Source organism: Saccoglossus kowalevskii, unplaced genomic scaffold (assembly GCF_978046115.1).
Source record: "Saccoglossus kowalevskii unplaced genomic scaffold, keSacKowa6.1 SCAFFOLD_185, whole genome shotgun sequence".
NCBI lineage: Eukaryota > Metazoa > Hemichordata > Enteropneusta > Harrimaniidae > Saccoglossus > Saccoglossus kowalevskii.
Window position 1 is genome coordinate 38,813 of NW_028188679.1, and position 24,248 is coordinate 63,060.

General features: G+C 34.3%; 2 protein-coding genes across 4 annotated transcripts; one reads left to right on the forward strand and one right to left on the reverse strand.

Moving 5' to 3' along the window:
* Positions 1 to 3,655: 3,655 nt before the first annotated feature.
* LOC102805586 (uncharacterized) lies at positions 3,656 to 9,988 on the reverse strand. The gene is made up of 7 exons (XM_006819445.3): positions 9,909 to 9,988; positions 8,928 to 9,135; positions 8,668 to 8,796; positions 7,702 to 7,854; positions 6,525 to 6,680; positions 5,638 to 5,730; positions 3,656 to 4,854 (listed from the first exon to the last, which is right to left on the reverse strand). The coding sequence occupies exons 1-7, from the start codon at positions 9,941 to 9,943 to the stop codon at positions 4,705 to 4,707; spliced, it is 924 nt and encodes a 307-aa protein (XP_006819508.1). The 5' UTR covers positions 9,944 to 9,988; the 3' UTR covers positions 3,656 to 4,704.
* A 7,978-nt stretch (positions 9,989 to 17,966) lies between these two features.
* Positions 17,967 to 24,095, forward strand: LOC146725394 (uncharacterized). Of its 3 annotated transcripts, none has more exons than XM_085496354.1 (11): positions 17,967 to 18,794; positions 19,449 to 19,542; positions 19,690 to 19,777; positions 19,929 to 20,014; positions 20,169 to 20,271; positions 20,455 to 20,647; positions 20,816 to 20,943; positions 21,591 to 21,656; positions 22,306 to 22,352; positions 22,656 to 22,807; positions 23,288 to 24,095. In XM_085496354.1, exons 1-11 carry the CDS (start codon positions 18,776 to 18,778, stop codon positions 23,488 to 23,490), a joined length of 1,179 nt encoding a protein of 392 aa, XP_085352480.1. In that variant the 5' UTR covers positions 17,967 to 18,775; the 3' UTR covers positions 23,491 to 24,095. The 3 variants fall into 3 exon arrangements, with proteins under 3 accessions (XP_085352480.1, XP_085352479.1, XP_085352481.1); XM_085496353.1 differs by having other exon boundaries at positions 17,997 to 18,800; XM_085496355.1 differs by lacking the exon at positions 23,288 to 24,095 and adding an exon at positions 22,485 to 22,526 and having other exon boundaries at positions 18,094 to 18,800; positions 22,656 to 22,695.
* Positions 24,096 to 24,248: the final 153 nt, after the last annotated feature.

Genomic DNA, 24,248 nt, shown 5'->3' on the forward strand with positions numbered 1-24,248 from the left:
TATGATACTTATTAAACTCGATTTCCAGTTTTCGTCCTGCGCGCACAGTTGTTGCCGTTCATGTTTGTTATACTGCCCTCAACGATATTTACTATCACAATGCAAACGACTCGTCATGCGCACGAGGCAGTCACAGTAGTACAGCGGGAAAAGACTGGAACCCCGGGGACTGGGAGCACAGGGAGTAGGACAATGAATTATTAAACAAAAAATACTATTAGAAATTTAGTTTGTCTTTTATCTACCCCTTCATATTCTTCTTCCCAATTACCTTCGCCACCTTTTTACAGAATGGAATGCTCCACTAGTATCAATAGCCATCATTACACACAATATTTTATTTTATTGGAAAACAAAACAAGAAAAAGCGTGGGCTTTGGAAATAACGGAATTAGTGTACAACTAATATTAGTTAACAATAGACTGTATATAACGCATATTTCGTTAATAAATTACGTTTTTTAGAGTTCATAGTTTCATTATGTTTTTTATACGTCAGTTATGTGAGCGCATATGGAACTTTTACCACGATAAACAAAATCCGTTTTGAAAAATAGTTTTAGAGTGTTTGGTAAAATGTTACAGCTTTATCATGTTTTTGTATTTCTGCAGAGTACAAGTATGTCTCAGTAATTCACACCGAAAACCATTTATATACTAAGGCATGCATCGGGGACAATATTATGCAGACATTGCCTAACAACCGATATCAAGAATTATTACTATTTAGTGGTTGTAATTGGCAAAAGCAGAAGGTTGAGATAAAAACCAAAAAAACACGTATATTGTTATATCTGGCAATGTATTCATGCACTCAAACCACCCCATCGCGTGGGATTTGTGACATTGTCTTTTTTAGGCAACTATAAACAGAAGTCCGCCAATAGCATATAAACAGCGCCCTCATCACGATACTTACAATGCATCACGTTTAACCAATTACCGGAACACAACAGTTGGGGAGACCAGTTTTCTTACGAAATTTTTGATCACATTTTACTTTTTGTCTTCGGTATCTACACAATTTTGTCTTGTATGCTGCACTTGAAAAGATAAAATGTGTAAATCAATATTTTTGCACAATTTAAAGACGATGGTCGCCACGCAGCGAGTGTTCGAATTTCATGTAAATAAACAATGCATTTCACATGAGTTTTACACAACGCTATGCTACGTGTTTCATATCGTTCAGAACTCGACGCAATGACTGCCGCCCTTTAACGTTAGCTGAGCATTCTACCATCCACTGTTAAAAGTATCAGCATTGTTGGACATTTCAGCACATGCTTCTTGTATATATTTTGTCAATATTATTTGTTTCTGATATTGACTAACATATGAAATGGAATGAACAATCTTCTATGATAAAAAGTAGTAATTCAACAAGTCCGATCATTAATACTTTGATTAAAAAGCAAAACACAAATATCTGACAGCGAAGGATTCAACAATCTGGATACTATTTTTAGGTACTTCCACGCTTGATGTGCTGTACACATTGGATGGTAAATTTTGCTGGAATAAAAGTATCTTGATGCACATTCCCCTCTCAAAGATGGTTATTTCAACATACAACTATAAAAAAATCTCATCTCTGAACAGAAAATCACCTATGACCAGCTCTTGCATACAAGTTTTCAAAATGAAGTGTTGATTTTTTTAATAGAGTTTCCATACGGATAAACCAATAACACTAGGATATATGCAATTCAGATCTACTTTACACCAGAAATGCGATTCAATCACATGCACGTTTTTTTTTTATTCAAGTAACGCCACATGCGAGTACCCTTGATTTAAGACTAAAAAACGCTGGTTTAATTAAAGAAGTCAACAATGACCAAGTTAGCATAAATCTGCAGCTCAATTTTATTGCAATGAACTGATCAGAACTCCAAATGTACAAATCGGACACGAATACAAGGAAGTTAATTGCAAATATGTGCAACACAAACTTTCAGAGCAATTATTGCTACAAATGTAACAATATACAATCAATATAAATAATTGAGAATATTTTCACAATATACCATCTTGTGTTTATGAATTGAATTGAGCCTAACTGCTTGCGCATTCACATCAGTATGCCAATGACTAGAATAGACACTCAGCAAATAATGCTAAGCAAGGTTCTAAATAAACTAGATTCTGAAGCTAAGCAGCAACATTGTCAACATAAATCAACTCTAAGATTGGCAAAATTTGGAATACATGCAGTTGATTAGCATAATGGTTCAAGACTGATATGCATTCTATTATAAATTGTGTAAATTTCAAAAATGTACAAATTGAGCTTTAGATAGAAAAACTTCAAATAGCACCTGATTATATTGAAATCTTGAACTTCTCTACATACCGTGGAATACAGAAAAAAAAGTAAAACCTATGCAATACCAAACGAGTGGTAATTTTTTCTTTGTCAAATGGCACATGCACAAAAACTGCACCTGTTGCCATTAATCGTATCAAATGCAAACTAGGATTGAATTTTACACTTGTAAATGTGCAATTTATTTTGTTTTATAATTGTTTTGCACATGCGAGTGTATTCAGTTGGTACCACATAGATCAGTATGGTTCTCAAACACGCACAACAAATATAGCTTTAAACAATACCTTTCTAGAAGCGACATGAATACACACAAATTGATTTCAATATGTACATTGCGTCTCTTAAGATCACAAAATATAACTTTGATTACAGAAAAAAATACTGCTGCTGCTATGAGAATTTAAGTACACAGCTCAAAAACATTTTGAAATAAAGTTAATTTTTACAACTGAAAATAATGAAGCACATGTACTATAGAGGAGCATACATGTATATTGCTCCTACTTTTTAATCTATGCAATACTGATCCAAATTAACCTTCCGTCACAATTTAGTAAATACAGGTTATTATGACATGTAGCAACACAGATCATTTTTTGTACTCTCAGCACAACAATAGCATTCCTTTCATGTTAATATATTTTACAATTCAAACTGGGCTTTATATTGACAGATTGAATAACATTTAAATATTGTAGACTGATGTCATTGTGCACTGTTCTCATCGACTAAATTGATACAACTGCGATTGAAATTTATAAATATTTATAAAGATGAAAGAATGCCTTTGCTGCGTCAAGAAAAAAACATTAGTTCTAATTGGCCCTTAGAGACTAAGTACTGCTGAGGCTCTGTAAACAACTTGGTAAGACATGTTAAAGCTGTAACCATAGCGATGGTGTTAGGATGTAATTCAAATTAAATAGTAAATGCCAATTTAAAATTATACATGTATGAAGGAAAAAAAAGCAGAAAACAGGTTTGGCTAAACTATCAAAAACAAAAACATAGTACAACAATGCGCTAATAGAAATAAACCCTACATGGAATCTGACCATATAACCAATACCTCCCTCTTGTAACTAATTTCTTACAAATGCTAAATTACTTCTGACCATCCAAAAGTAATACACAATACAATTTAGTAAAGAAAAGTAATTACTAAAACCCATTCAACAGATGATAAGCTGTTGCAAATTCAAAACACAAGTAAAAATATGATCATCCCAATAAACAAACAAAAAACAAATTGTGTAGATATCAGACATTGAAACAATTTGTTGCAACTGGAATAATAAACTTAATTAACAAGAAGTTACTACATTTCATTCCTGCATCATTTATTCTGTAACCTCTGAATTTCATCTGTCAGATGAATAATTTTTTTTTACGCTTTGTATCAATGAACAGTGGGGAATCATTTTGTATTAACGGTACTGTGAAATTACATTTAACATCACGCATTGCAATACCTGTTCTGATTGGTCAATGCAAAAAATGCTTATACTTAAGACAAATCTGTTATGACACCAATATGCGACAATCCTTCAAACCAGTAATATTTACTGAACCAGCAGGCAGAAATGACAGCACAATAAACCACTGTTAGTGTGGACTGCAAAATATTTTAAATGTCACCTGGCTGTATCCAGGCTTTTAGCCAGCCACTGGTCTAGTATTTTTAAACAGGCACTCAACATTTGAGATGCGTACAACATTTCATTTTACAGGCAAAATATTTATAAACTTGTCCAATTTAAATTGAAAATTACATGTAATTTACAAAAAAAGACTTTTTATTAACTTAGGACTGCCATCTTTCATTTTTGTAAATATTTTAGGCAGGCACTTTCTATTTTCATGGTATAACCTTGGCTGTATCTAATTGAGGTACTAGTAAAGGATGGACCATAACATCTCATCATAGAACAGATTTAGTTTTGATAATTGATCAAATGAAGCAGGAGGTACACACACACACACACGTAGTTCATAAACTTAAAATCAAATTTAAATGAACGACTAGGCCTCACAAAAAAAAATACATTTCAGGTCATTTTTCAAAAATGAATTGATTCTTCCTCCCTCAAATACTCGGTGACAACGTATGCAAGATTAATCAATTTGTTAACATAGGCCACTATGCAGTGTCAAAGTAAGTGTGTGAGGGGGGGGGGGTCACACTTTTTGTGAGTGCACATACTGACTAGAAACATTTCTTTTGTTTGGCCTTAACATTTTCAACTCAAGGATCAAAAAGTAAAAGGTTTAAACCTAATTGTGATATTTTCAACAAACTTTGTTCTCATTGGCAATTGCTAGAGCTCACAATTTTATGTGACCAGCACTATACACAAGGCAAGACATGTTATTTAAGTGATGGGGCAAACACCTTCTTGAGCATCGGCATTACCAGCATCTGCAAGATGTGATATGTATAAATTATTCAATAATATCGACATTTGATAAACATCAGCATACAATGGTAGATCACTAGTACCAGTTTCCAACAGCTGTTTTACCTGCCAGAAAAAACAAACAATAAAAGGCATAAGAGACATGAAGCAGGTTATACTAAACTATACTAAAGGACACTATCGCTACAATAGCAGTATCATTAAAAAGACTACTGGAGGGGGGCATATACAAGTCTATATACAAGACAATTATTACACTCCGAGAAGCGTGTCTTGTTTCTTAACCACAAATTTAGCAATAATACGTACAGTGAAAATGTTGGTATAATTGAAAGATAACTGGTTCAATAACATGTAATTCAAGAAAGGTTGGACAAATGAGACAAATGATATTTGCTCCCAATGAAGTTATTCAGACAAAATGGACAACGTATTACAGTTCTAGCAAGAGTTCAGAGTGTCTTCCGGTTTCGATTTTTAAATTATGTACAGACACTCAAACACTAATTAGAGCAATTCTTGCTGAAAAATTAGACTGAATTGTCAAGCTTAAAGCACTTGTTGATTTTTTCTTCCCAACATTGAAATTCATTTAAATCCATTCAACCGCAATATATAAAAACCACCCGTATATAAAGACCATTTTGATGAAGTTCGCAATACACAGGTTTGACTATCATTAACCTTATTCAAGTAAAAATGGAGTACGTTAATAATGTGTCAACTTAGTATTGCAATGCGTATTCAATAGAGGTTAGAATTTTATTTTTATTTTTTATGAAAGTTAGTTGTAATCAAATAGGGTTCAAAATTAACAATCTGTCATGATTACACTTCACTAATTCAATATTCAGGAAAGGTCAATATTAAAATTAGAGAAGTTCTTACCAGTTTGTTAGTCCATTGGCTTACAAACGGGAAGGGAAATTCTCTTCGTTCCCATTTCCAATCACTGGCAGCAAAGCTGCTAAACAGAGAACCCTGAAAAAAAAAGAAAACCATAAATACTATGCTTTAATAACCAAGAAGATAAAACAAGTTAAGGAAGGATGTGGTTAACAGGTAAAAAATTAATCTTCACCATTTTTGTTTTCTAAAGATTCGTGTCCTAAAAGTTTGTTAGCCGCTACTATCCTGAAGTATAAAATTAGGGCTCTATGGTGGTGTTCATATGCCCACTGAAAGGTCAGTTTTGAAACTGCTATTCTTTGAAGTGCAATTTACTTTAATTTCATCAACAATACTTGCAATGTTGCTGCACAGACATGCATGATTGATAAAGCATAGTTTCTCCTGATTACTTATTAGTTGTGAAATCAATGCTTTGAAATTTGCTTAATGAGGTGGGCTAGTTCCAATGGAATTTAAATGGGATTTTTGTAATATATTATGATGAAATGCAGTACATTGCAGCATTTTTATACGGGACTCCGGTCGAGTGTGAGCGGAAACCATGGCACAGCAATTATAATTGTACTTGAAGATCCTATGAGATGAGTGCAGACTACCAAGAAGTTATTTTCAACCTGACAGCGACGTCATTTTGCAAAATACCATATTAATATGTTCAATAGATAGCTACACTGAGTGAAGAAGTGGCAGCACTGTGACTTTAAATATATCTACATGAATGAATGAATGAATGAATGAATGAATTACTTGTGGACATTAATCGATTGCGTTTCACTACATTGATAATGTTTGCAATATCATCGTGGAGTGGACATGTGCATGAAACTATTGGTACACATGATTTGAATCGACTCTGCACTTACTGTTTGCTCAGTCCAGTACATTTTAACAGTGTCATTCCATATATGTAAAGTTCTGCCTTCAGTCAGTGGCCCATCTGTGCAGACCAGAGTGAAATCTGCTTTACCATGTTTTGATTTTACCTCTCCCTTTAATGTACCAAATACTTCAACAAAACCCTGCAAGTATAACAGTAATTTAGGAAAAGTGTAAAACCTGACATTAGTGACCATACTGCCTTCTCACATATTTAATAAATGCGTCACAAGGTACCTGAAGGTAATTAGGGCAAATTTACGGTAGAATCCGGTACAATTTTTTCAAACCTACAAATTGCTTCATGTCTTTTTATAATATGCCTTTTATTGTTTGTATTTTTCTTGCATTTAAAACAGTTGTTGGAAACTGGTACTATTGGTCTACCATTGTATGCCGATGTTTATCAATGTGCCATCAAACATTGCACGTGCAGTCATTTAAATGTTTTGTAAACAATTTTCTTGCTGTATATAATGAATTTCATTAAGGTATTAATGATTTTCATACCTTATCAAAATTAAAATCTTGAAGACCCCCCCCCCCAAGCTTCAAATCACAAAATTAAGCTGTTATTGGCTATGGATGCCATTTGGTAATGCCAAAGCCCACAAGTCCTTTCCTCAAATCCTGGCACGAAATTTTTTTATGTATTCATTACCACTCTTTGATTAGTCAAGTTGTTTCAACAAAAATGTATTTATTTATACCGATATATCAAATTAATTCATGCCAATAGAGATATCTTCTGTTTCTCAAGGTATGTAAACTAGTATCTGTGTAGTAGTTGCACTTCCGGATGTCAATGTACATGTAGCAGTCATGTGTGTGCTCAGTTTGAACCCGGATAGTAATATACACGCATGTACATTTTCAACGTAACAAATTTTATGATGGTTAACATCATTATTATAGAATGAAAAAGTATATTGGGTCAGTGGACAATTTTTAAAAACACAATGCATTGCACAGTTTGAATTCAACTGGAACTGCTGTACAAGATGTGAAATATTTTTTTTAATCTTAAAGCATGTACTGGTACTTCATTTTTCACTTTTGATGTTCACAAACCTTATTGCTTTTTTTCAGTAGATCTAATAAATTAACCAAAAAAATTCAAATAATTTTATTCTCTAGGAAACTATTAGTAGATTTTAAACTTACTTTTCTTTTGGATTCTTGATATCCAGGTTTCAAACCACTTCCATCTATGCGGACATCTTGACTATCATTCAGATAGGAAGCCAATGCCACTAAGTGAATACTGTTACAACACAATCCCCATCCTTGGCCATGTATATGTAAATTAACTGGTCCCTGTGGGTTGATAATTACTCAATTTAATCTTTGAAATGCTAAAGTCAACTTCTGTCATCATTCACAAAAAATAAATTTATTTTTTAAATCCTGTAAGCAATGTAATTAAATAAAATAAAATTTGTCCATTTGATTTGAAATTTGTCAAACTAAAGAATAAAAGACTTGTGAAAGGCGCAAAAAGCTGATACTTTAAAATGACTAATTTTCATTGGGTTTTAATTTCGCTTATTTACCATTTCAGGCATATTCAGTGGGTTTTAAATTCACGGTTTTATCATTTAGATAATGTGTTCAATGCTAAATTTTACATATTCACTGCGTTTTTAATTTAGCGCATTTTCCAGTCAGCGAAATAAGCAAAAGTTAAAAGTAGTTCAAGAGATTTAAGAGTTATTCAAGTTAGTGGCCATTTAATAACTGACTATCATGTTTCTAAGGTAAATTTCTCATTTTAATAACACATAGCACTATAAATTATGCAGAAATCTGATATTTATCGTTGGATGTTGATTTCTCTAAAACTTGATTGGCTTACAATCAAATCCCTAAATACATACATTAAAATACATTTTAAAAAGTATGATCACGATGTCAATTTTACCTCAATCTGGTTAAAGACAGATTAAAGAGGTGATAAAAATGCTGTGAATTTTTGTGTAATGTAATCGCCGACATAAGTACTAGGGACAGGTTTGTTATGAGTGAATCTGTTGAAAAAAAAATACAAGGCAAATTTGTTTCACTATCTTCTGAGGGCCCTCCCCGCCAAAATAATGGCTACCCCTTAATACAAATGTAGGTGTTCCATACCTTTATATGGTCCTTCATATATTTATACATGGGTATCGCACACCACTGTAAGTGCACGTACGCATTCACCCCTGACTGTATAAACATGGCCTGTACATCCTCATGGTCTTTGGCAGTTTGGAAAAGAACCTGAAAAATATAAAGACAAAAATGAATGATCAGAAGATTTTTTTTTTCTCCCATTGGAGAAAAATTACATTTCTTCCATTTCAGTGAAAATCATTTTTATGTTGCAAGACATGTAATAAACATAAGCTCACTTTTTCAATGATAAGATGCTTGATTTTACATCGTTCAAGTAGACTTTCAATCACTTTGCGTCGTGGAGGTGATGCTGTAGCTATTATGCAAACGTCAAATGCTGAGCCAATGGTGATGTCATCAATTAACTGAAGATATGTTACACGTGAACTAGCATTAGCTTTCGGTTCATTATCATAGATAGACTTTGCACGGTCAAGACTCTGCCTACAATTACACAATGATAACAGTATTAGACAAAAATCATGATTTGACTCCCATAAACATTCACATTTCTTTTAATTCATTTAAACCCATCTTTGCCAACCAAGTTTCATTTATTCATCCATTGCCTGACCATTATACCTCGGCAAAATACCAACTATCAACCTTCGTTCACTGTTGACGAAATCAAATACGGCTGGTACATTTCCATAGTGAAAGGAACATGAAGAAACATGTGATGCATTTCTAAAGGAAATCAAACAAAGTCACATGTCTTTGTCAGTTAGGTTATGATGTGATGTGATACAAAACAATATTGTGATAAAAGTTAACATCTTTTTGATTAAATTTGAAATTAATGGCAGTTGTTAGAGGAATTTCCAATAATAGATCCATGCAGCGTTTGGTCGTTGTACCACGCATGCAAGAAGAAAGTAACCATATGAACAAAGATGATGCCTTTGAGTGTTGTACACACCAGCGAGTACAAACAATATTTAACAAGATAATTTCTATGTTGGTTGAAATGCTTCAAAGATTATAGGATGTCAGTGATTTAATCAGTGCACATCGTACCAAAGTCAAAACTGATTTATGCATTCCTTTGAGAGAGTGAGTTGAATTATAGAGAAAATTACTTCTAACCAACAGAGCTTGTACTTGCGAGGTATGACCACCAGCCCTTAACTGTATACAGTATGACCACAGACAGCTGTTATTTTTACAAGAAAACTAGCAAATATAGTATTAAATTACTTGCGTAAAATAGTACTTACTTGAATGATTCCACAACTACAATGTTGACAGCCATATCCAAGGCTGCAAGAGCTTGCAAATGACGGGAACCAACATTACCTACACCTGCAATGTTTAGCGATCAAATAAGAAGTTATGAACAAACTGAGTATTCACTGTCAAGACAGCGAGCTAAAACACATGGAGCTTCATCCTACAACAAACTTTTACAACACTCAATGCAAAATAAATAATTTCATTCACAAATCAAGTATTTCAATGCAAAATGTTATAGTTTGGGTGTAATTGAAAACTGAATTTCAGTTATTTGCGACAGTGACTAGTAAAAGTGGCATTTTGTTAATGTTCAAGGTAGCGAGACTATTATTTGTGTTGAAAATTCCGATTTTCACATTTATTTATTAATTGATGAAATGCACTATAAACTTTCATATGATAAAGTCAACATAACATAGAATGTCATGTAAATTGGTTAAAATGTAGATTTTCTGAAGGGAAGCAAGGCAGCCTCAGTAGTGTTTTCCAAAATCAACAACACAGGTTTAATCCGTGTGCTTATAAGTTTCAAAGATAAACTCAAGACAAAGCAATGTTAGGATGTGTTATCAGTAGCTATCTGACACACAATGAGTGTTTCCAAACATTTGAGTGGTTTGTCTCCGCTCCTGTTTATTTCACAGATTAGTCATTTGCATATGAATGTGTCAGACAAGGTCACACAGCCACTGAAAAAAATCATTGATTTTAGTGTTTTCATCTGCCGTTTTATTGAACTATAGCTATCCCATTCCTTTATTTTTTGGGGGGTTTCCAATAGCCTTACACAATTGGATGCCCCTACACATGTTAAAACAGACCTTGATGGGAAAACAAATCGCTTGTGCAGATAAACAAGGTAGAAAATCTTTGCTGTGACTTCATCGACGTCATCAACGTTTTCTAGGAGTTTGTTTTTCAAAATGCAAGGTCTTTAACAAAAAATAACGTATACTTATTGTCGTTGGATTAACACCAAATTTTCACAGCTTTAAGGTGACAATGAGAGGAACTTGAATGTGTCCAGACAAACTATTTCATGGATTATTTACCAATGTGTTGTGATTTGAGTTGGGGTCAATGCGACTAAAACAGAAATTAAAATTCAGGACACTATTTTTCAAAACGCGTTGCTTGAATAAAACTGATCAGACACATTCAATTTACCAGACTATTGAACAACTAGGAAAAGTGAAAACAAAACTTATTATCGCCAGCATAAATGCGTAATTATTTTTTTTACAAAAAAAGTAATTTTTCACTTTTGATTAAGTAACGCACCGTAGAATGCAGATACAGGCATGACAAACACACCTTTGAAAAGCTTGAAGTCTGGCGATTCCAAAAATATATACTTTCCTGGGTCTATTTGTAGTCGTTTGGTCCCAATTAGAAGATGAAAAAAAGTATGCAAATAATAGTCCCGCTACCTTAAGGTAGCGAGAAGGGAAATTTTCACTTTTTTCTTGATTTTTCACAAATTGATAAAACGGTTACTTCAGACCTTGATACATCATCCCAGGTTTACAAAAGATCGAAATTGCAAAATAACGTTGCTTAAATTAGTGTTTTAAAACGCTAGAAGAAAAGACTACAACTGCCGTTTCATGCATATTTGCATAATGTTTATTTTTGGAAGGGTTTAAATGATAACATCTTATCTGTATACTCTGTTGTCGACGATTCTGATATAACGGGTGATAAGCTTTCCATCGCAAACAATGCGTGTTTATCTAACGTCCATTGCCAGCATTATTGTCAGTCAAGACTTCGGAGAAACATGGGCATACAGTACTCATTTCGCCCAACTTTCCGCTTTTACATCGACCGCTTATCGCTTAATTTCCGACCATGCGGTCTTGTCCGACCGGAAACCGACCGCATTTTAATCGCATTTTTTTTCGCTAGCTCGCTCATTGAAACACCGACCGCTTACCCAAACACGGATCACTGGCACATGAGTGGTCGAAATGGTGGTTTTAATAGTAAAGTGTGAACATACAACTAGTATTAACTATTATTAAATTCTGAACGACACCTCAAATCTAATACGTAGTTGTATGACACTTGTATCATGAAAGCAACTGAACTGTGACCTCTTGTTACATGTTTTGGGTGCTTGTTCTAGATGTACTATTTTTTATTATTTTAATGACAGTTACGTGAAAAAAGCATAGGTAACTCATTTTGACAGAGTAGAGAAACGAGGAAATGTTAATGATTAATTCCAAAAATAACGATACCGAATCCACGTCGGTTCATGTCTGGTAAAATTTGACATTCAATTATCAAAAATAAGTCACGATCATTGAATGAGTTCAGTCTATACCGTACCGTAAAAGTGTTCCCACAACAAATATTTTCGACTAAAAACGGCCACATGCCCTGAAAAAATAGAGCAGAGCTTGACATGTATGAATAATTTATTGGACTTAAAAAAACGTGTCAAATTTAGTTATAGTCATAAATAATTGGTGGCCAGTCGATGAACAATTCGTAACTCAGGATTCACACGGAAGTCCTTCAGGGCTGAAAATCATCGACCCTACTCTGGTTTACTTTATTTCCCAACTTGCAGAGAAAACTGATTCGCCGTGGACTCTAATGTATCTAAGCCTAGTATTTTCTTTTTGAACTGAGGTCAAATTCCATCCGTTTGTCAAAATATACCGATGTTTTTCAGCGAATTTTGAAGCCGGTCACAGCACAAAAACACTATGTGAATCGACGCCGGAAATTAGATGGTACGACGACCTTTCAATTAGCGTTAAATATGCTTTGTTACAACATCATTGATTGGTTGAAAATCACATGATCGGAGCACAACCTGGGTCACAGAACCATATTTGTCCGTATTATCATGGAGGTAAAATACCTCCATGGTATTATCAACAGGACCTCGCAAAAGAACCACACCCACATTTTCAATCCTTTTTAGAGCGGAAGTTGCCAACAAATGTCAAAAAACTCGTGAATTTCGTGGATTCGAATAAAATAAAGCAAGCGATTGATAAGAATGATTATTAATATTTTTCCCGATGCTCTTCGAATTTTTAGTTTTTTTTTTATTTCAAGGTAAGAAATGGCTAGTTGAAGTTGCATCGACTTCAAGACGGTTGTTTCACCGCGAACAACTCCAGATCTGTTGTAGTTTTGCCATGTAATTAAAATATATATTATAATAATAATAGTACTTGTTAAATTATTTGGGGTCTCAGCCCACAAATTACGGACATGATCCCCATGAATTAGGGTAAATGTTTGTCCCGTTTCGGCTGATTGTGTTGATCGACGCCCTTCCTAAACTCAGTATGGAGAAACCAACTGGGATCGACATTCCAAACAAATTATTGGGACATGGTAAACAGACATTCCAAACAATCGAAATTATCAACGAAAACGAGATTTTTTTTAGATATTTACAGACATACTTTCATTAAAAACATATGTTAAATTAACAAATACACAAAGAGGTGTAATATAAGGTTTTATTTTAGGCTTAGAAATATTTCCTTTCACTCAGCCCTTGCATGAAACTGCCATTTAGCTTCATGGTCCTTCAGCTTGTCTTTGCCTCGGGGGGAAAAACAACAATAATTATACAAAACACATTGCGAAGACTCAACAATCAGGAAAGAAAACCCAGACAACATGTCGTACTTGTGTTGAAATACATTTTGTATTTCACGTCAGAATATTGTTCAAAATAAAATATTCAGTCCAAGCCAAATCAAGGTCAAAGGGTCAGATTGCGTGCATATAATTATAGATAGTTAAAACAAAAAGTATTTGAACTTTTGTCAGCTGTTGAACATTCATAACAACCAGAAAGACAATTATAAGACAATGTGAACCTCGGAAATTTTTCTATTAATCCTAATTTCAAATGCGCGCAAGCGAGCGGGCGGTGATATTTCGGGGTTTGCGCGGTCAAAAATAAAGCGGAAATTGTCCGGTCGAATTCAACAATCGGTCGCAAGAGCGAGTGAAAAAGGTGATTGGAAAGCGAAAGCGGGCGGGAGGTTGTGCGAAACATGGAGGTAAAAAGAGAAGGAGTCACAGCCAAGCTTAGATCAAAGGTACCAGGATGGTCGCCGCTGTTTGTACATAGATCAGGGAGTTTATTTGCCGAACGGATCAAGGAGAACAGTTTCCTCTTAGCGCAGTGAGGATTACCGTGAATTAGCATACTACGGACGCCTTCGGCAGCACTCGGTGATTTTCGTGACAATTCTGTCAAATTCTTATGAACAAATATGGCGATAATGGGTAACGCGCACGAGTTTGACTACGATGCTGAAACTGCTATGTCCTTCAATTCAGAAGACGTAAACGAAATCGAAGAGCATATTACAGACGAAAAATTGTTTTCCATATGCTGTGAACGAAACGATTGCTCGAAAACAAAAAAAATGCAGCGAATTTCTTGTTGACGCACTGCCGTAGGAAGTAGAACATACAAGGGATATAAACTTCAAAAAGCGTCATTTCGAACCTCAAAATTCAGTCTCTGGTACAACGCGGTGCGGTCCATGCCATGCACCATTGCAATGATCATTAAACGAGCTTTATTGTGGACTAAAAACAGTTACAGCAAGGTTTTGAAACATTACAATATTGCCGATTCAAAAATACAACGGAAAATGTGCTGAAAAACGAAAAATTACATAAACTTAACAAGAAATTCTGTAATTTTCAAAATTCCAACGTTCCCGTTCTCACAAACACGATTCCTCTACGTATAAAAGATCTGCGCATGATTTATGTCCTTTAAGATTTACTGCGACACCATAAAACAAGACCTTGGAATGTGTACTGTGCGCAGCAACGCTTGAGACTAAATGACGCGTCGGCGACGATCCTGGGGTGAAAGGACGATAAGACAAAGGGAATTATAGGATTAAACTTGTCTAAAACAAAAGAAGTTTAGAAGGATTATTTTGGCTGTGACTCCTCTTTTTACCTCCATGTGCGAAATAAGTACTGTATAACTTTCTTTTAAATCGTATTATTTTCCAAGTCAATTATCTATTTTACTAATACCATTTTTTATAACGCAATGGCGAAGAAAAGAAAGCGTTGACAGACGAGGCAAAGAAAATCTGCCACTCAGTGTCGCAGTCTGAAACAGCATTTTTTTTCAAACATCGGCCATTTTGTTTCACCATGAAAACCGTTTGATTAGATCTCTTATCAGAGACACTTGAAGGATTAGCCTGTTTGTAAACTGCCAGCGTGTACAGTGGGACAGTACTGTTTGTCAGAGGGTTATCCCTCGTTGTGCGTTTGCATAACAATGGAAACCCGAACGTTCCTGGAGTACGGACTCAAATGCCAGCAGTTTTCTTCATTTTTCACGCTCGAGCATGAAATTATTCATTATCTGACACTCTTTATGAGTTCTATGATATCAGAGGTTAATATTTTTGGCCATTTTTAGTGTATATTTATAATAATGTAGCAAATCTAGTGTGTTTCATTAACCAAAACTGTTTTTCGCGTTTTTCTCGAGTTGAGGTTTTGACTGAGTACGACTCATTGGGACCGCCGCCAAATGAAATGCGTTCGGACTAGGACATTCAAACTCGCAGTTATCGTTCAAAAGATAATGATGGTGCGAAATATGTCTGGGTTTTTAAAGAAAATGCTTTGTCACAGAATAATAGTCTGTTAAAGGTGCCAAGTATGAAATAATTTGGGGAAAAAAAAAAACCTGCATAGAAATCGGAATAATAGGTCTTGATTACCGGGGACACATTTCAATGGACTTGATTACGGACAATGCATGACGTAAATTCCGCAGTGTGCTCTCGCATTTTTACAAGGTTCGCCATTTTTGATGTCACGTGATAATTATGTAAACAATGACTGTCCAGTTTGTGCGAACTTATACCTCTATACTTAGTCTTTTGAAATATATAAGCTAAATTACTGTTCTGAACGAGACAACAGACAGAGAATGTTTTATTCGAAAACCTTCTCGCTACCTTAAGCTTAACTTAATTCACAATTTGCTGTTTTTGGAGTACATCTATGATTCACATAATTTTTTTTTCTGCTGTTACATATCCATGAACATCTCACTTTGCCCATACATTAATGTTTGTGTTCTATGGTGGAAAGTCAGTTGATGAGCATTTTAGAGCGTTGTGCACTGATCAGAGTTTCAGAAATGGACCATTGTATTTAAAATTAAAATTATGGCCAATCAACCTGTCTCATTACAAGCAGATTTTAGTGGGATAGGTAAATGAGGAAATTGCCTGTCCCTGTGGACAGATGAATTTCAAATCCTAATTTATCATCAACTGAGACTGATTCTTACCAATGACCAATATTGATGCTAGTTTCGGCAACTCCATACCACGCATTGGCTCATAAAACTTCTGAACACGTCCTAACTGTTTATCAACTGGCAGTAGATCTGGATGGTCTGGATTTTCAAGGAACGTCTGCAGAGATACAAAATAATGAACACTGTTGTAATCCTAGACTTGCCTATAGAACTTGATACGTCATCGCAGCTTTTCAAAAGATCAAAATTTCAGAAAGACGCTGCTCAAATTAGTGTTTTCAACAGACACGCAAGTACCTGCAACTAATGTTTGGCGGATGATTGCATAATGTTTGAACTTTGGAATGGCTATAATAAAGATAAATAAGCCCCAACAACCGTTGTAGACGCAATAAAGTTACATACACTGTCACGTGACAGTGACAAAACAAAACACCGGACGCGGTATGCCTTTGATGTGTGGGCACGAGGAACAGGGGTAGTTGAATATTCCATTGCTTTGTAGGTATAACAATCATTGCTGTGTAACACTTGGAAGAAATATAATACGAACATAAAACTGGAAATGAATATTAACAAGAAACGTTAAAAGTAAATTCCTTCGATTGTTAGTTTGTTGAGATGTTGTCAATGGGTTTATACACAGTCCTATTAAAAATATTATCATTGTGAGTGTCGCGTTTGCGCATAATGGCATGTCCCATTGCCAGTTTGCCATACAGCGCCCAGTCAGTCTTTCCCAGGAATCTTCTACTTATATAGTTTTACATACTAGTATCAGTATGTACCGTCACCATGTACCAGTTTCAAATATCGTTCAGATCTCGTGTTTTGCAACGATATTCCGAATGTATGAAAACATACAGTGAGTTTGAACGGTTCATTAGAAGTAACGTAACAAGGCTAGCAGACAGTGTCTTTCAAATAAGATATGAAAATGATGAAGGGATCTCCGTATCATTGTCGGACTGCGACTTTGACATGCAGGACATGTTTCGATGTGCCAAGACCGTGCCCAATGCCGATTACCTCCGTATAAAAGTTATAATCACATAGGGTTGTTCACCAGCACCAAATCGGTTAGGTAATTCCGAATCTATAACTGGTAGCCGACCTAAACAGTTGGAATTTGGAAATATTGCCGAAAATTGCAATCGCCCCAAGAATTGGAAGAAACAGAAAGAAGACGCCCTCGTGAAAGAAATTTCATGTTTAAAAGACGAGAAAATGGCGATAGCGTCACAGAGGGCCGAATTGGATCGCCCCGTTCAAGAGCCTGAGCCTGTTGGTACTAGCATCAGAAGTACGTGCCAAATTTGCCATCGCAAAGGCCACAAAGCTCCTGGAAACCGTAACAAAGATGGCTGTTTAGTCGGTGAACCGTGTCGTGATTACATATTCTGTGGGAGAAAGGACAAACATAAACAAGATTATGTGGCCCGAATTACAGTAGTTTCCACCAAACCTCGAACGTTGACTTTGTATAAAATGTTAAAACACTACTAAAGTTGTTTTGTAACATTGCGAGTAAATGTTTACAAGTTGCTCCAGATATTATCAAAGTTGCGGTAAAATCAAAGAGTTGTTTATATAATAAACCAGACAGCGGTCTTCACTGTCGCCACACCAAATAAAAAAAGAGACGACTAGAACACGTGGCTGGTAAGTGCTGAAAGACGCATTTCGTTTCGCCAGTATCAATCTAAAAATATGGCAGAATACCTGTTTAAAGTGGAGTACGGCAACCGAGGAGGGTCACGACTACCCCTTTTCGTTTGCCATTCTATTATTTGCTTTTACATTTAAAATTTAATTTCAATTGGCATTTTCACTGAGATTTTGACTTAAATTAAAATTGTGACTTACATTTCTATTCAAAAGTCTATTTGCACTGAAATTTTGACTTGAATTTTTTTGCATTGAGAAATGATTGAGACTTGCATTTAGAATTATACTTGTATTGGAATTTTGACTTGTATTTCAAAGTTCATTTGCATTGGGATTTGATTTGTGTTTGAATTTAAAAAAAGTCATTTGCATTGGGATTTGATTTGTGTTTGAATTTAAAAAAAGTCATTTGCATTGAGATTTTACCGTAACTAGCATTTGAATTTTCACTTTCATTGGGATTTTGACTTGCATTTGCATTTAAAACTTTATTTGCATTGAGATTTTGACTTGTATTTGCATTTAAAAGTTCATTTGCATTGAGATTTTGACTTGTATTTGCATTTAAAAGTTCATTTGCATTGGGATTTTGACTTGTATTTGCATTTAAAAGTTCGTTTGCATTGAGATTTTGACTTGTATTTGCATTTAAAAGTTCATTTGCATTGGGATTTTGACTTGTATTTCGACTCTCATTTGCATTTTCACTTTCACTTGCACTGGGATTTTGGCCTGCATTGTGATTTTGACTTGCATTTTCATTTGTTGCGCTTTGACCCTTGACCCCTGATCCATGACCTATACAGCTCGACCAATAGGGGAGTTCCATTTTCGCACCTCAGAGTAGCGAAGCGTATTCGTGTTATCTATATTATTACTGTGCTGGTTATGGATGCAAAACTATTAGGTACAGGTGAATTAACATAATTTTTTATCGTGAGCGCATTTCAAGAATACACGCTTATATTGATGGCGAGTTTGATGCATTGTACTTATTTGAAATTCATAGACAAGGCTGCCAGCCGTATAGCCCTGCGTACAGTGCTGTGTGTAAGGGGACGCGTTCGGTTGATAGTGGGGACATCTATCAACCGAACGCGTCCCCGTACACACAGCACTGTACGCAGGGCTACCAGCCGTAATGTGAAGTACTTGGATGAATCCGCCAGTGTTGGAGAGTGTTATGTTACAATCGACAGGCAATACGTTAAATACGAACGGAGTATATCAACAATATTTCAGTGATATTTAGTCCATTCTTAAATTAATACTACTATAATATGTATAAAGATTTAGTGGTGACGGTGGCCAGTCGACTGTGCCCGGAGAATGGGTAGTAATGCAAAATTACCGGTAACATTTATTATTGATTTTACGCCCTCTGGTGTCAAGATTATCAAAATACTACATTTACGTGTATATTATGAAGTGTTATCACGTAATGAATATGTTGATGCTTTTGACCGTTGCCGTTAAATGTAACTAATAAGAACACTGGCATGTTCGGTATCAAGTCACTTGGAATAAATTTGAAATACAACATATTTTTTTTTTATTTCAGACATGGAAGATTATTTACGAACACTTGTGGAGCGCGGTAAAGACAACATGACACTGTTGTTGTATTTGCAAAAAGATTACTGTGTTTCCTGGAGGTAATAAATGTTTATGGGTTTTACTGCTAGACATTGGATTGTTTTATCTTTAAGTTAGTATGTCTAAATGTTAGAAATGTGTAATCATTTACTCTGCACATAAAGAATAATCTTTGTTTCTCTTCAATTCTTAATAATTGTTTTTAGTCTTAGTACATTAAAAAGACGCTTGAAAGATTGGAATATTAAAAGGCATGGAGAATATACACCTGATAATGTTCGAAGAGCAGTGCAAGTAAGCATAGTTTTTCATCATAATAATTTAAACAATCATATGATGTATGAGGTCGGATAAAATAATGTTATACTAAACAAACTACATTTTGTACTTTATTATAATTGAGTATAGTTTGACACAGCATATGAATGTTTTGTTTTTTTTTCAGAAAGAATTGCAAACAGCTAGAAAACTTGTTGGAATAAAAAGAATGTACCAGCGATTGAGACAACATCACCATATGCTAGTTAAAAGGTATCTTCATTCATGACATATGATGTTGACATCCATAATATTGTGTCTAGTATATAGATATGAAAATTGTTGTTCCATGTAACTGTTCATTGTTTTCCTAATGTTATATCGTATTTTCAAAATAATGATATTGCTGCATTTAATTGTTTCACAGAGATCAAGTTGAAGCTATCATGGTGGAGCAGAACTATAGTGCGATGCTTAAAAGACGCTGTGGCAGATTACAGATAGGGGAAAGGCGACGTTTTTTTTCAAAGGTAACTAAATACAAGTAATTTACTGGTTGCTACCAATGCATTTCATAAAAAATGCTTTCTTAAAAAAATCACATTTATTCCATATCAAACATTATAACTTAATTATGCTATTAAATTGCATGTTCTACTGTTTGAACACATAGTAATTTTAGGCATCTGGTATACCTTTTATATTCTTTGTAGGGACCAAACTGGTCTTGGCATTTAGACGGCTATGACAAATTGCTTGGATATAAACGGAATAAATTTCCCTTTGCAGTACATGGATGCATTGATTCCTTTTCAAGAAAAATCTTGTGGATGAGAGTACACCTTTCTAACAAAAGCCCAAATCGTATTGCACTCTATTTTTGGGAAACTGTAATTGCAGAAAATGGTAATTGATTTGTTTTATTGAAATTAACATAATGATAATATGGCATCTTGATAGAAAATAATCTCTTGTTCATCTACACTAATTGATGTGACATGGATAGTTATTAGACAGTTTTAACTTTTTAAAGCTACAAAGCTGATATCAGTGATATCATAAATGCATTCCTAGTTTATCCAAGAAGAACACGGTCTGATGCCGGAACAGAAGTTGGTCTACTTGCTCAATGTCAGATGTTTCTGCATCGAAATACGGATGTCAAGGATGTACATGTATACGGGTCTTCAATAACCAATCAAGTAAGCAACTTAGTTATTTCCTCACCAGTATATATCACATTTTTTTTGTATATGATTGTTCGTGTGTAAATCTTACTGTTATGAACCATGAGAAATTGAATGACTAATGCTTGTGTATATTATAAACATTAAGCATGGAATACACAATTTACAATTCTAGTAGATAGCTGTAAAGAACTGCTTATTAATCATGTGCAATAATTGCAGAGACATAACATTATATTCAGACAGACAGCTTGAATGAAAAATGTACCATCATGTGTCATCATACTACACCTACTATCATAATAATAGTACATCATTATGAGAAACTAAATAAGTGTTTATAATGGATGGTCACATGTGACATTTGTGTGATTACCGGTATATTGGTAAGCACAGAATCATTCTGAGACATTGTATGATAAATTTATAAAGCATGTGCTTTGAACAGTGTCTTTTCTATTTATCTTTCTTTATAATTAAATTATGGTTAAAGCTGTTTCATGATACTTATCAGGGTCTAGAAAGCAGATATCACCACCAACAATAATTGAAAAAAAAGGATTAATAATTTTCTGTTTTCTAATGCCTGGGAGCACACCTGTATGTGATTTATCCATAAACAGGGTTGTTTTAATTTATTTTACTTCACACTATTTTAACAGTGTATAGAAAGCTGGTGGGCACAGCTAAGAAAATACAATGCTCAATATTGGATAGATGAATTCAAGGTGAGATTATACTAAAAATTGTTGTATGTATGCAAGGGGTAGGTGACTAGTTTAATACCATTATAGTGATTGCTGTTTAAAATAGAATGCAACTTGCGCATTTTTTACATGTGTACATATTTTAACAAATATAACACTGGCACTATTTTGTGTTAAAATATGTATACAATTAATCATTGTTAGTTTTTAATTAATAGTTTATGGGTTTTTTTTGCCCCATTGTTAATCTGTTTTTGAGAAAGTGTTAAATAATATATGCATAAACGGGTGAGCAGAATTGTTCCACGAGTTCAGAAAGTATGAAACCATTACCAATCAATGTAGTACTTTAGACAAATCCACAAAGTATTTTATGAATTGTTTGTTGGAACACTTGTTTGATAAGAAAACAGGTTTTTCAATCATTGAAGTTTTATTTACATTTACAAATTCACAGTTTTTGTGAAATAGTTTGTCTCAACAGAAAAAAAAATCTACTTGGCATCAACAATTGGCTACTATGACAATATTTTTTACCCTAGGCCAACAATCCAAATTGTGATATATTATGATATATCTGTACCAAAGTGGTAAAATTCACAGTTATGCAGTTATCATTTATTTAATGACACCCTACCAAATAATTAAATATCACACTCATCACCTGTAGGACCTGGAATGCAGTGAACTTTATGACCCTGATATCAGCAACGACAGGTATGATGCATTATGTTGCTTTTTTCGGCTCCTAAGTGTCTCCAATTTCATTCAACAATGTGTAAATTGTAGAAGTGTCTGTATGAAATTTGTATTACTGTGTGTCCTAATCATGATGTAAACATTATGTAGGTAGAAGCTTTGGTTGCTGTGATAACTGGTTTATGGCTGCAGGTATACATGCCTTTATCTTACTACCTAAATTATTATAATTACCTATACAAATCATTCTGCAGCTTTCCTCTGTCAGTCAATTTGAACACATCTTGAAACAGTCTATGTATCTTGCTGTTTTCCTCTTAGAATGTGCCTCACAGCTGTATATATGCCTTTGATTAAGAAAGAGTTGGATGATTTTGTAGATGAATGGAACACACATCGTATACGTAAACAAAATAGAGTCCTAAGACCTTGTGGTATTCCTGAGGACATATATAATTTCCCTGAGAATCATGGTGAATATGAACTATTATAATAATACAATTGAGTACCGGTATATTTTTAAAAAGCAATACGACTTTATTCTGGGCATGGGAACTGTTATATATGCAATGTCAGTTGACATATTGTTCAATATATAGGAAGGAGATATATCTGATAAGTGGACCTGGAATATAAGATTTATTAAAAGACTGTAGTCATTTTCATTTAATTTGTTATGAGCACAGATTCAAAACATAGTAGAGCAGTGATTTGCATAAAAGAAATTGTCTATTTTGAAATTATGTTGCTCTCATTATCTGAAACTACAAGAGTTATTAAAATTAATATAGTTCAAGGCATATTGTGTAAAACCAGCAATAACTTTAGATATTGGCGTATTTTGTGATACTGCTTGCAAGGACCAATCAGATTACCACTACTTAATACTCTGAAATTCCAATAATTGATTCATACAGGCACCACATATTATCGATTACCTTTATTTATTTTAGGGGGAATTGAATGTGGTTTCAAACCTCGTCAGTCAGACATTGATGAAATTGAAAGAAGACACAATTTTTATGAACATACAGATGGTTATCTACCGGAAGATTTTAGAGAGAAAGTTAAACAATTAAATTTGGATGTTAACATTTCAAATGCAAGAGAATGTTATCTTGAACTTAGAGATCATTTTGCGTCAACATGTACATAGATAGTATAAACCATTAGCCATGGTTTTACCTTCAAATTCAACAGAATGCTGATTTAAGCACATATTGTGGTGAAAATACTTCAAAATCTGTCTAAAATTATTTGTTTTTAGTATTAGTGAACAGTATGTAAACTTTCTTAGTTCACTGTCAATCTATATTTTTTAAACCTGAAGATTTCTAAAATACCAATTTTGACTGGTTACAATAAAGTGGTATATATATATAGTCATCTGAAACTGAAGTGACTTTCGGCGAGTAGCAGTTTTTTGTAAAGTTTGATTCACCATCAGTCAAAATTAGTTTAAACTGATCACAGGATTTAATCAGGTATATTTTTATCAGTCTGCAGTAGTGGACACAGTTTAATATTTATTTGTTTACAGTTTTTAAAATTAGTTTACTTCAGATGGCAGTTACCTAGTTTAACTATTCAAAACTGAATTACAGTGTTCATGTATGGTCATCGAATCAGTCATTTCATTTTTGTGTCAATCTTATAAAGCCACTATACCCTAATCTGATCATTTCAAGTTGATTATATTTATTGACAGAAGTTTATTTCCCATGTATTAATTGCCAGTGATTAAAGTCGATATTACTGAAATCTCCAATATGATTAATTCATGTACAAATTCTGTCCTTCACTTGTGTTCCAGAATGTTAGCCTATTAATAAACAATATATCTTGTGACTATGCCACATTTCTTTATAGCTAATTTACCTACTATTGGTTGGTGTTATGTTTACACAATGACTA

Excerpts from the sequence above, each read along its gene's own strand:
- LOC102805586 (XM_006819445.3), bottom strand. The coding sequence starts at position 9,943 with ATGGCTGTCAACATTGTAGTTGTGGAATCATTCAA. Across the intron at positions 9,136-9,908 it reads GTAGTTGTGGAATCATTCAA|GCAGAGTCTTGACCGTGCAA; the intron begins GTAAGTACTATT and ends GTGTAATTGTAG. Across the intron at positions 4,855-5,637 it reads GCCAATGGACTAACAAACTG|GTAAAACAGCTGTTGGAAAC; the intron begins GTAAGAACTTCT and ends TTTTTCTGGCAG.
- LOC146725394 (XM_085496353.1), top strand. The coding sequence starts at position 18,776 with ATGGATGCAAAACTATTAGGTACAG. Across the intron at positions 19,778-19,928 it reads ATGTTCGAAGAGCAGTGCAA|AAAGAATTGCAAACAGCTAG; the intron begins GTAAGCATAGTT and ends TTTTTTTTTCAG. Across the intron at positions 22,808-23,287 it reads TAATTTCCCTGAGAATCATG|GGGGAATTGAATGTGGTTTC; the intron begins GTGAATATGAAC and ends TATTTATTTTAG.